The following is a 13478-nucleotide window of genomic DNA, read 5'->3' on the forward strand; positions in this document are numbered from 1 at the left end:
TTACACGTTCTCCCCGTGCCTGCGTGGGTTTTCTCCAGGCACTCCGGTTTCTCCCAGATCCCAAAAATATGCAACATTAATTGGACACTCTAAATTGCCCCAAGGTGTGATTGTGTATGCAGCTTGTGTCTGCCCGTCAACAGCTGCGATAGCCTCCAGCACTCCCCACGACCCTTGTGAGGATGAGCGGCTAAGAAAATGGATGGATGGATGGATGGATGGATGGTAATTAAGTTCAAATCAGTTCCAATTCCAGTCTCATGTCGAAAATGTTCAACGCCATTCACTGATATGACTGCATTACTTGGTGGAATAAAATGTTATTTATGTTTACAAGCACATAAACAGGGTCTGCCAAAGCGTTTTATGGAAGAAAGACATTGTAATGTGTAAATAAAAGCAAATGTTTTCCATGTAAAAGCCAAATAACGTCTGTCATCAACAGCTCTTTATAAGTACGCATATGATAATTCCGCTGTGGCTCCGTCACAACTACAGTATGAATCAATAAGGGGGGGGGGGGGCAAATACGCTGACGCGACACATTTGCTGCGTTCTCTTTTTCCTGGATTGTGATCAGTGCCTTTTTTCTGCAATCTAGGAAATCACAAATGATGGCAAACGTGTATACCATGTGGCACGCTCATTATTAAAAGCAAGAACTTTCCGCATATGAATTTCGGAATTTTCTGGATGAGAAAGTGGAAAAAAACGGACAGCTTTTGCTGGACTATAAAAGGGATCGCATTACATTTGTAAACAAGCGCAACAATCCACTTTGGGTTATATAGTCTGGCTGCGGATACGGCCGGCAAGAGACGACCGTCCGGTGTGCGCAGGCCGTTCTGGGCGCCAGCTTTTCCTCATCTCTCACTCTGCGGGGGGGCCGCAATATATCACGTACCGACCCAGGAGGTCTAAGGGTAGAACCTCGGCGGTGTAGATCCTCGGCTAGTGATAGTTTCCCAATAATGAGGCCGTTGGAGTGGCAGTGAGCGCTAGCTATGAGAACATGTGAGCATGAGGTGTGCTTGTGTCTCTTTCCATACGCAAGACCCCAACGGCGTTAAGGAGGTCTCGACATCAGTGAGAAGTTCATTCCAGACTGTCAGAAAAGAATCCTTACATCATATCGTTAGCATCATGCCATAATTGCCTCAGTCTTTTTTTAATCACAATATTTTAAAAAAAATGCTTAAAGATGTTTTTTTTTCTGTCTGCAAGGCAATTTGGACTCTTTGGAATTCAATTTGTTGTGGGGCAATTATTCCAATCCGTGAAATGAAACCGACTCCAAACGGCGACTGATGCCCTGCGTTTCTCGAAAATATTTCAGACATAATAAATACCAGAGCGGTAAATAGAGATGCGACATAAGAAGCGCTCCTCCGGGGAAAGTGTCCTCTGTCGTTCCGCGTGCGCCCAAGCCACAAACATTTGCAGGTTACATAAGAACTTTGGCGGAGGCGGAGATTTCCATTTGCCTGTTTGTTTTTGCCACTCAGAAGTTTCCGATATCCTGATAGGGTTAAAGAAAAGGCCCGTTTTAATGGAGTGACAGAAAGTGAACCTGATCGGCCTAAGTGAATTCCCAGAGTTTTACTCTTGAAAAAAAAAATAGTTTAACCCTTTATAAACAGTCGAGAAATTGTATTTAGTTACTTAGGCGGGTGTTTGGATTGGGGCCTGCGTATTTCACTCGTATTTCACTACATTGTTCCCATTATTCCTAGCAGCCATTCTCAAAATCTCTTCTCGGTGGCTGCCTGACATTTCATTTATTTGATCAACTAATTTCATGTTTAACTTCACCCATTTATCCATTTTATGAGACGCTTATCCTCACAATTAAGTCTATCCCAGGTGTCAACAGGCAGGAGGCGGAGTTACACCCTGAACTGGTTGCCAGCCAATCGCAGGGCACATCGAGACAAACAGCTGCACTCAAAATCACACCTTGGGGCAATTTAGAGTGTCCAATTAATGTCGCATGTTTTTGGGATGTGGGATTTAACCGACGTGCCCAGAGAAAACCCACGCAGGGATGGGAGGAACATGCAAACTCCACACAGGGAGGAATTGAACCCAGGTCCTCAGAACTATGAGGCAAATGCTTTCCAGCTACTCCACCGTCTTGTTGAACTTTTTCATCAGATCTATCTCGAAATGTTTTGGTGATATCGCAACTTCTTCAAGCAAACTGAAAAGTTGCAAGCGTCCACTTAGGAGATTTCCACTTTCCGAGTCTTCGATGGTTTGCAAACCAAAATTTGAGGTCCAAACGAGGTGCAGATTCCCGTTGGCATCGGTCCAACTTTGCGCACCTCCGTCACGATTTTAGGGAGGTCGAGGTACTAGTCTCGATGCAGATTTACACGTTACACATTAGAATTGGGCCTTCCAATCCGTCTTTTCACTCGAGACGTGCCTGCTCCAAGTCAAATTTAGCGGCCTTGACCACTTGCCCGAAGCTGTGACCTAAAACCTCCAGGTGATTAGGAGCTACGAGTGTCCCTCGAACACTTTCCGCAACGCCATGTGTGACATTCGCAGAGTACGTCGAGTCTTGCCACAGCTCGGTTTTTGATCCGCCACTGACTCATCCTGCGGTCGGGTGACAAAGCATGAAAGGCGCTGTCGGCGCTACCACATCAGACAGTGGGATATCAACAGAGAGGCCTGTGTAGAATACAATACAATTTGAAATCTGCTAATGGTGATGCTGCGATCAAAGTCCTCGCAGCAGTCTATAAAAATGCACACTCGAGCTGTGGTGGGATTCGTGGGCAGCTGGCTCTTTGCGCCAAACGTCCGCTTCACGTGAAAAACATCGCTTGTCTCTTGGATTGATCCAAGACTAATGAATGAGACTTCTGTAGATTTAGAAAGCAGGATTGTCACTTTAGACAAGCCACAAACTCCCGAATGGACACCGTAGCTCCAAATTCACACCTGGAAAAAATATTTGAGAATAGTCTGACTTAAGTACAACTGCATTTAAAATACAACACTTATAAACTCTTAGAAATGCTTCGTCAATTACGTCTCACTTCCTTCTACGCCTAATTAGAGCAGTCAAAACTTTTAAAATGTCACCGCAGTTAAATAATTAAACTCAACAAACAGTCTGAGAAACAGAATCCAAGAAAAACATTTGGAAATGGAATGTCAGCCAGGCCAAAGTCCTGCTTTTTGAATTGAACGCCGCTCTTTTTTTTTTTTTCTCGGCCGTCAAGGACATCAGTCTGCCCGAGCGTGCAACTTTCTTCACCTAAACACACATCAGTGGCACACGCAGCTGCTTGAGAACTTAGGCCCGCATCTCCCATCGCTATAAAACCTGAACGATCGTGTCCCTGGTTGACCCAAGATATGCCGTGGAAACCACCATGATAGCGTGAATGGATTGGTCTCTGTCGGAAAAGCCCTGCAGCGGCACAAAAGTCAGGCCAATACACGTCAGATTGGGAGTGAGCAAAGCATGGTCCGAGGGCCACATATGGCCCCTCCTTTCTTTAAACCGGTCCACCGGGCATTTACATTATCATGTAACAATTGCAATGTTATTTGAAATTTTAATTTATTTTCAATTTATTAGTCCATGCATCCATTTTCTTAGCCGCTTTATCCTCACAAGGGTCGCGGGGGGTGCTGGAGCCTATGTCAGCTGTCAACGGGCAGGAGGCGGGGTACACCCTGAACTGGTCACCAGCCAATCGCAGGGCACATGGAGACAAACAGCCGCGGGTCCGGGATCAGAACTCAGAACTGTCAGGCCAACGCTTTCCAGCTGAGTCACCGTGAAACCCAATTAATTGGTAACATTTCAATTTTGGGTCAGTATGGTGTTGTTAAAGCGTTGGCCTCACAGTTCTGAGGTCTCGGGTTCAATCCCGGACCCACCTGTGTGGAGTTCGCATGTTCTCCTCGTGCCTGCGTGGGTTTCTTCCGGGCATTCTGGTTTACTCCCACATCCCAAAAACATGCAACATTAATTGGACACTCTAAATTGCCCGAGGTGTGATTGTGAGTGTGGCTGTTTGTGTCGGTGTCCCCTGCAATTGTCAGGCAACCAATTCAGGGTGTACCCCGCCTCCTGCCCGTTGACCCTCGTGAGGATAAGCGGCATAGAAAATGGATGGATGTAAATAGTGCAACGCAATACAGAAATTTGTTAGGTAAACAATGTGATGCATTAAATCTCTCCGGAGAACGGGGGGAGGAGTAGTAACAGGGAGAAGATCCATACTCCACACAGGCAGGCCAGAACCTAGATTTGAACACATGACCTCTGAACTGCTGTGATTGGCTGGCAACCAGTTCAGGGTGATATTCCGCCTCCTTCCTGAAGATAGCTGGGATATGCTCCAGCACTCCCCGTGACCCCTGTGAGGATCAGCGGCTCAGAAAACGGACTGATAGATCACCGAACTGTGAGGCGGATGTTTTAACCGGTCGAGTGTGGGGCCAACATTATACAAATTTAAAAATGAAAATGAATTATTGCATTAAACATCATGGAAAACATAATAAATGTAATGTAACATTTATCTATCAATACATTTTTTATGCATTATGTATAAGGCCTCTTAAAATGAATTGTGGCCCTCGAGGTCCCGGATTGCCTCAGCCCCCCCAGCTTTTAATGAATAGAAATGTTTACCCAGCAAATCTTTCTTCAGCCACTCATTACGCTTGAAGAGAAGATCCTGCCCGAAGTCGGGAGAGGCCGACGATGTGCGCACACCAGCTGCGGCTCCGCGTTCAAATGATCCGCAGACGTCACGTGCTGAAAGTAAGACGAGCGCCACGGGCAGGCTTCGCTTTAACCTCCAGGTAAATGAGATAATGTTTAAAGAGCGCTTTGTCAGATGAAACGTCATATAACGCAAGTACCAACGAAGAACAAAAAAAATGTAAAAAGAAAATCTTCAGAGCAGACAACTATGAATCCAAAGTGTCCCAGGGCGATAAAATTCGTACACATTGTAGGAGCCACAAAAGTTATTAAACTTGCATTACACTATAAATGCTTTTTTTTCAAATTTCATACTCTTCAATCTGGCATAATTTTATCCGTTTGAGACAAGAGGCACGACGTTATCATGGCAGGTCCCACTCGGGCCTTTCTTTGCTTCTCGGCGTGTTTATCCAAAACCTTGAATGGGAACGAGTGTCTCGTGCATATGAAGCGAGGCAGTTTTCAGAGTTTGCGGGGCTGCCTTGCTCATGTTCCTTCCCTTGCGTTGCGAACAGCGCAGATGGCGGCCGGGCTCGGGGCCAGTAGGTCTGTGACTGTTTAGTGACTGGGACCAAGGAGTGGGCAGCTGTCCTGGACTTGACAGGCAGACATCTTCCTGTCTGGGAGAAGCACTCCTGTAGGTGGTAGTGAGTCACCCGTGCAGATGTAAAGCTCCTTTGTCTCATTCCACCGATTGAAGGGTCAAAGTTCACCGCACTCCTCTTCTTGCCATCTTACTTGGTTGTCGTCAGCTGTCAAGTAAAAATCAGAAAAGGCGTCGGCCCTCATTCTGTTGAAATGATCGTGTGAACAATAGCGGGTAACTGACCAAATCTTTTTGGAGTTGACGTGTACTTTCAGCACATTACAGTCAATTCATTCATGACATCTTTGATGTGTTTTTCGGCACAGCGCAAGGAGACCGTAATCTTTTTTTTTTGCACCGGAGACTGTTGTTTTTCGTCCCCTGAAATGAAGATATAATGAGAAAGAGATACAGTCAGTAAATCGATGTACGATAAGATGCCCAAAACACGTGAATTGCAATGTCGTTGATTCAAGCTTTAAATAGTAATGTAGAATTAGTCAAATGGGGTCAGTTCAACCCATAATAAACAAAGTTACATCTTCAGAAGAATCTCATCTGTGATTTTTTTTTTTTTGGGAAGGGGGGTGTCACGCTGTTTTAAAGGGGAAATCCAGTGGTTTGCATGAGCAATGTATCCAATAGGTCATGAAATATGTACTCTATTTTAATAATGTGATGTTAAATCTTGTCTCATTTAATAGTGTTTTGAAAAGATTTTTATCGACAATTATGAATTTTCAGGGGCGCTGCCATTTTCGTGAGTCACGTGACCTACGTGCGCGGATGTGACGTGTTACGTGCCGCAACAAAGGCTCGATTACATGGGACGTCATTAATGATTTCTCGGATTTGCTTACGGCCACGCTGCCCCGAGAACGCCCGATCTCGTCAGATCTCGGAAACTAAGCGGGTTTGTCCCTGGTTAGTACTTGATGGGAGACCGCCTGGGTATACCAGCTCCTGTAAGCTTCTCTCGCCAGCTAGATGCGGAGGGGTTGCGTCAGGAAGGGCATCCGGTGTAAAACTGTGCCAAACAAATATGCGTTCATCTAAGAAGACACACTATGGCGCCCCCTAACCGGAAAAGCCGAAAGGAAAAGAAGAAGAAGCTGATTTCTCGTATTTATCCTCATCTGATGAAGAACTAGCAGTATCGGTTGATCATGAAGACTGAGGAATACTTCCATACACAGCCGTGAACGGCATGGCAGCTCCGTTGATCGGGAAGATGGAGGAATACTTACAAGAAGAGCCGCTCCATACACAGGCATCCCGGGGAGCGAGCTCCAGGGCTCGGGGAGCGAGCTCACGGCTCGGTTGATCGGGCAGACGGAGGAATACTTCCATACACAGCCGTGAGCGGCACAGCTCCGGGGCTCGGGGAGGGAGCTCACGGCTGTGCCGCTCATGGCTGCGTATGGAAGTATTCCTCCGTCTTCCCGATCAACCGATACTGCTATTTCTTCATCAGATGAGGATAAATCCGAGAAATCAGCGCTGGGCGCGAATGGTGTCCCATGTAATCGAGCGTTTGGAACGGCATGTAACACGTCACATCCACGCACGTAGGTCACGTGACTCCTAAAAATGGCAGCGCCCCTGAAAATTCGTAAATGTTGATAAAATTCTTCTCCAAATACAGAGGATTTAACATCACATTGTCAAAATAGAGTACATATTACATGACCTATTGCATATATTGTTCATGCAAACCAGTGGATTTCCCCTTTAAGGACAAAAATGTTGACCACACAATAAATGCTGGTGATCTCAACTAACTCATTTGTGGTTTGCTTTCATCACGAAGATTATTTTCAACATCTCTCTTATTTGTAATTCTGGCGCGGTATGGAGTCGGGGATCTATGAAAATATACATTACATCTCTCAGTATCATGACTATTAATCTGCGGTAGAAACATCTGCTTTAAAGTCGGTGCCTCTACTCTCGCCCGAGTCTACTATAACCAGGCCGTCATCTGCACCCCCAAATGAAAGGAGTGGGAATCGACGACATTCCTTGACAACACCCTTCGGTTTTTCAGAGGCGAGCAGCACGATCCCAGTTTACTGCTGTTGCTGCCATTGCGGTCGATGACTGAAGCCACATTTTGCAAAAAGTAGGGCACCGTGGGGGAGCCCGGGGTGAAGTTGACGTGAGTCATAAGAGGCTACGCAGCTGAGTTTGATATATTTCAAACTCGGACGCTTCAACAAAGGCGGCCTTTAAATCCACCCGTTTCCAACCGTTTGAAATCTTGCAGTTGCTCAAGGACGCTAACGTCGAGTTCCTCCCGTTGAGGTTCCACCATTAGCTATGATGATACGGACTAAATACAGATGTTCTTTGCGGGGGCCCCCGGGGCTTTATGTCCTTTAAATGCCAAAGGATGTGCAAAATGGAATCAGATATAAACGTCCCAAAAAAAAAAAAAAAAAAAAAAATCACACCTGGAGATATTTTATGGAAAGCTCTCGCCGATTCCCGTTTAGCTTGCGCTTTGCGGTTTTCAGTTCTTCGTTTTTTTGCGCGGCTCATCAGTTGCTGATGGAGCGCATCGTTTTACGGTAAAGTTACGTAAGATTGAGACGAAATGGAAGCACTCGCCGTGATGAACGGCCGCGCGGTGCGAGAGTGATCTGAAAATGAGTTGGAGACCTGAAAACAGGAAATATAAAAGTACAAAAAACAAGGGAAAATGACAAACCGTTGCAAATAAGTCAGGTTGTTTCCGTGGGGAAGCAGGTGGCGAGTTGAAACGCCATAACCAATAATCATAATCAAGTAATGTTCATCTTGAGGGATTTACAAGGTATTTTTTCAAGCCCGATTTATGACTCGCTTAAGCTTTATAGCCTGTTCATTTTTCCGTCCACAACTAATTTCTTCCCGATCACTTTTGACTTTGCAAAAGTGTGACCCAGTTGTGGTGGTTTATTTCAAATTCTTGACTCCAGATCGTTTTCTAAATGTGTCATGAGTCTGTCGGACGTGAATAAATGGATGTTTGTTTTTCGTTGTTCCGTTGCAGGAATAGCGCTGGTTTTGTTAGGTGCGCATTTTGGGTACGTGTCAAGAGTAAACCCTCTTAAATTCAGTCTGTTTGACTTCTGTGCGCACACAAACTCAACTCAGCCTAATTTTTATTGATATTACACTTTCGGGCCGACCGCATTTGAAATACAAGTCGAGCATAACCTAATTGCAGAAGAATACAATAACAATGTTGGATCTTAAAATCCATTTCAAACATGAGCTGTGACTGTCTCAGTGTACAGTACACAAACTTGATTGTACTTGTACAAAATGAGCGTATTTTGGTTTTGTTTGGAACTGGATGCAAGGCTAAAAGGTCCAATTGGGCCAGGATTACGAGCCAAAGCCTCTAAAGGGTCAATGCAAACGATGGAATTGTTAATATTATTTAACATCAGTCCAAGCCAAGTAATGCATATGTACAGGTTTGCTCCCCGTGGTGGTCTTGAAGTGCACAGCCAACTTGGGACTGTGATCATGAACGTCTGTTTTCACATGGGTTCATACCGCCCTCTGGTGGTTTAAAAGTGCGATTAAAAAAAAGGATGAAGAGTGCCATGTATGTAGTTTTAAAGTGCCTCATGAGGATGAGCGGTAAAGAAAATGGAGGAATGGAGAATTGATGTCGGCGGCACGTTGTCTCAGCTGGTAAAGCATTGCCCTCACAGTTCTGAGGACCCGGGTTCGATCCCGATCCTGGCCCCGCCTGTGTGGAGTTTGCATGTTCTCACCATGCCTGCGTGGGTTTTCTCCGGGTGGGCACTCCGGTTTCCTCCCGCATCCCAAAAAACACGCAACATTAATTGGAAACTCTAAAGTGCCCCTCGGTGTGATTGTGAGTGCGGCTGTTTGTCTCTGTGTGCCCTGCGATTGGCTGGAAACCAGTTCAGGGTGTTACCCCACCTCCTGCCCGTTGACAGCTGGGATAGGCTCCAGCACTCCCCCCGACCCTCGTGAGGATAAGCGGATAAGAAAATGGATGGATAGATGGATGGGCTAATCAATGAAATTGCTCCAAATCCAAACAAATAACATGTAAGCTCATCAAGGGATAATCACACAGCGAGTCGGAAAAGTTTCTCTGTAATCAATGTGCAGTATATTTGTGTACTGAAATCCATTCTTTGGAAGTTCTGTACCCAATCACGTGTTCCCCTGTGTTTTTTTTTTCTCCTTGAATAATTTGAAAATATACAAATCTGCTGGATGTCACTTTCAATGCGGACGAGTTCAATCGTCAACATTCCCTCCACGTCACTTCTTCCCTTTCTTGACCCGATGGGCTTCGGGGTTCCCAGAAATGCCCCCTTAATCCTGATGCTGGCGTAAATCACTCGAATCGCAGGACCTTGTTTCGCCCGACGACGGTGACTTGCCATTCTTTGACCGATTAAACCCGGTGAACAAAGAGCGTCTTGATCGGGGCCTTCGCAAATTCTCCTGGACCGGCTGCTCTCATCCTGCAGGAATGCTGACTGCGACATTCTGTGGTCAGTCCTGTTGAAATTTACCCGTGAGGCTTAAAGTTTGGAAAAAGAAGTGCGGCGATACACGAGAGAGCGGGCACAATGCAGGGCAAGGAAGGAAAAACAGAGGACCCGCTACTTTTGGGGGACTTTAAACACACATGGCAGAACAAAACACACATGGCGGGATGAAGGAGTTCGACGTTCGTTATGTAATGCGGGGAGAGTTTTCTTCGCGTCAGGACGCGGTGCCAAGAACAAGAGACTACTGTTAGCGGCTTCTTCGTAAAGTCACATAATGCGCACGGCGAGGCCACCGTGGTGCCACTATTAAATATATTAACGAATCAAATCAAAGCAAAAATATGAGCGAAAAGAACAAATGAACTGTCCATTTGACAAGTGTCTTTAAAGCTCAAGTATCATACCTATAAACATTCTCAAATAGATATTGTAATGAAAAATACATATAACATTATTCACTTCAATGTCTATACGAAAAAAATAAATATGAGCGGAAGTTGCGGAAGTCTCATTCGACATCCGAGTGGTCGCCATATTGCCTGCAAAGTCTGTTGATGACGTCACACCGGGACAATCGCAGAGGAACAACAGAGATTTTTGTATTTTTCCGAAGCCGATTTGAGACGGAAGCTCTTTTCGAAGAAACAATCGAGTGAAATGACCGGGGCAATATTGCCCCTTTCATTTTGAACCATATTTTGATGATATGCCATCACTCCTAACTAACAACAAACTCCCTGACAGTATGTAGCGTGCTCAGGAGGACCCATGCTGGGGGGGGGAGCTCATTTCTCCTCCCGCACGCGGCCAAACCACCTTCGCAACGGGGCAGACGTGGAAGTCATCCCCGCCGAGCCCAACGCCGAAGCCGTCCGATGTGCACATCGACACATTTAGCACCCCTGAGGCTGATTACGTCGCCCCCCCCCCAAACTTTTTTTTTTTTATAGCTCTATACACACCTACCTGTCATTTGGAACCCACGAATCAATCGTCCTTTGCACCTGTGCAATCCATTTTTCACAACGAACCAGTGAGACGGTCTGAGAGCTCCCCCGTGCTGAAAAGTCCCCTTGGGATTAATGCATATACACATGGAATTTTTTTAATTTTTTGCATTTTTCTACTTCCGTGCCAGTCTGAAACTTCCCCATCCATGCTTCTTCCGCATGTTCCTTTTCACTCCGCTTCCGCGTGTTCATTTTCGCTCCTCGTGCATTTCGCTATGGACGTCTCACAAAGCCGAAGACAGCGAATGACGGAATACATGAACAAATGCAAACGTATTGCTAGTTATTATTTGTTATTTATCAATTGGAAAGCAAGTTCCAGCATTGAGAGAATTAAGAGAGGATTGTTCGGGTGATATGACACCAAATGTGCCTTTATGACTGAGCCCGAACAATCTTCTGCTGATTCTTCTTCAATGCTGGAACGTGCTTTCCAGTTGATAAATAACAAACAATACATGCGGATTAACCTGAAGAAGACCTTTCCGCACTGGGAGCGCTCAGACCGTCACAACTGGTCTATTGGAAAAGTATAAAGAGCGAATCCATCGAGCAATATCCAGTAATACAACGAGCCGGCATTTTGGCTAGCACGAAGGAACAAAGAGCGACATTCCCGCAGGTAAAACTAGTATAAACAGACAAGCCCGCCTGAGTGCGCTACTGCCCTGTACATCACTTCCTGTTTCTTGTCGAAAACAAATCCCTCGAGAGGATTTTCATGGCGGGAGTGACAAAAAGCCATATAGGTCAAAATCATTCTGTGTGGTGAAAAAACGGGTACATTCCGGCTGCTTTTTTTTTTGTTTTCATTAATAACATACGAAAAAAATCATGCATTTCATGACAGTGGACCTTTAAAGGCTTATGCATAGGTATAAAAGTCTCCCTGCATTTGCGTCAATACAGCTTATTTGAAGAAAAACGATATTAAAATGAAGCCCTCTCAAAATCACAAATGGCATCTGCAGGGTTTTCCGCTGAGCGTACGCACGACTGGGACTTGATATTTGAGGCTTTCGAATGTTATTTTATTCCCGAGACGTTTGCGGCGACGTGACCCCCCGAGTCTCACCTTTCACCGCGTATAGCGTCGTTTCGCAAAAATACACCGCTAACGATGTCGGGCTTAGCCGCGCCGGAGGGCCTTCACACCCAACGAAAATAAATAGCGGAATGCCTTTTGGGAACGGGACGGGTCAGCTGATCTCATCTGTCACCAGAGTGGGGTTTAAAGTACTACGTGTTGAAGGAAATTTGCTTGTCGGTAGTCTTTAGTGGTCAATCTCTTATTTAAATATGTGATATTAGGAAGAGAGAATCTTGTGCGTGTCAAAGCCGTGAAATATCCATTATTATTTTGAGTTCCTTTGGTCTGGTGTACGAATAATTTTGGCCTTCTCTGTATTTTTTTTTCACAGAGCGAGCTCTCAAATTGCGGACGCAAATAATGGATTCCAAATTGGAAGACGTAGCTGGTGAAGCGACTTTGGAGATTGAGTCTTCGCAGTCCGGAGGCAGAAACAAGGTGGCTCCGATCTGGATTCTGTCCTTTCTCGAGTGCTGTGTGTCATTCTGCTATTCAGAACAATACTAATATTTCTTTTCATTTTCACAGGCAGATTGTGGTAAGAAAGAAGAGATCAACAAAAAGAGGTAACGAGCACAGCGAGGGCAGCGTGTCACACTGTTGACAGATTCTTTGAATAGTTCCCGTCTCCCGTTTGTGTGTGTGTGTGTCCCACAGTCGCCCCGGCAACAATCCGGGCAGAGTCAAGCGAGTCTTGTCGTCGAAGAGGAAGACGCGCCGCTTGGTGGCGGCTCGGAAGAAGCCCCAAGGCCCGGGCAAGGCACACGATGCGGCCAAGAAAGGCCACCAGGTGACCGGTGCACAGGATGCGCGGCAGCACCTGATCGACATGGACGCAAACAGGAACCACGATGCGAGGAGGACGACTTCCCAACAGGATGAGCTCTTGAAACTTGATGAGGTCAGAAACATAAAGTAAATATATGTCGCTGTCAAATATTTGGAATCATTATAATCATTCTTTATTTTTTCAGCTCACAAGGGATCACAGCGCAATAACTGAGGTGCTCCTCGGAAGAAACCTGAGACTCAAATTGGCCTCAACACTGTGGAGGAGACATTTTGGAGAGTTGATCACGTACTTCCTGAGGTAAGCGACGTAGCGGAACCACCTGGCATGAAAGCGAGGCCGTCCTAAAGTGTTTGGATGTTTACCTTTTTAAACGGGAGTAAATCATTTGCATACACAAACTGAAGAAAAGAAGTATTTGAACACCCTTCTATATTGCAACTTCTCCCACTTAGAAATCATGGAGGGTTCTGAAGTTTTCATCGTAGGTGCAAGTCCACTGTGAGAGCGATAATCTAAAAAGAAAAATCCAAGAAGCACAATGTATGATTTTTTTTTCACATTTTATTTGTGTGATACAGCTGCAAATAAGTATTTGAACACCTGAGAAAAACAAGGTTAATATTTGGTACAGTCGCCTTTGTTTGCAATTACTTGTTCACCAGGTTTGCACACACTGCAGGTGGGATTTTGACACACTCCTCCACACAGATCTTCTCTAGCTCAGACACA

General features: G+C 45.4%; 1 protein-coding gene across 3 annotated transcripts in view; it reads left to right on the forward strand.

Annotated features, from left to right (window-relative positions):
- zgc:194887 (uncharacterized protein LOC571819 homolog) overlaps positions 1 to 13478 on the forward strand; it is a 41754-nt gene that overhangs the window by 22364 nt on the left and 5912 nt on the right. For 2 of the 3 annotated variants that reach the window (XM_061843876.1, XM_061843874.1), the window contains exons 3-6: positions 12288 to 12394; positions 12485 to 12522; positions 12614 to 12857; positions 12931 to 13046. In XM_061843876.1, coding sequence (XP_061699860.1) covers positions 12317 to 12394; positions 12485 to 12522; positions 12614 to 12857; positions 12931 to 13046 — 476 coding nt within the window. In that variant the 5' untranslated portion in view covers positions 12288 to 12316. Of the gene's footprint in view, positions 1 to 4682; positions 4837 to 12287; positions 12395 to 12484; positions 12523 to 12613; positions 12858 to 12930; positions 13047 to 13478 lie in introns of all 3 variants that reach the window. The other variant, XM_061843875.1, reaches the window with a different exon arrangement.

Source organism: Syngnathoides biaculeatus, chromosome 15 (genome assembly GCF_019802595.1).
Source record: "Syngnathoides biaculeatus isolate LvHL_M chromosome 15, ASM1980259v1, whole genome shotgun sequence".
NCBI lineage: Eukaryota > Metazoa > Chordata > Actinopteri > Syngnathiformes > Syngnathidae > Syngnathoides > Syngnathoides biaculeatus.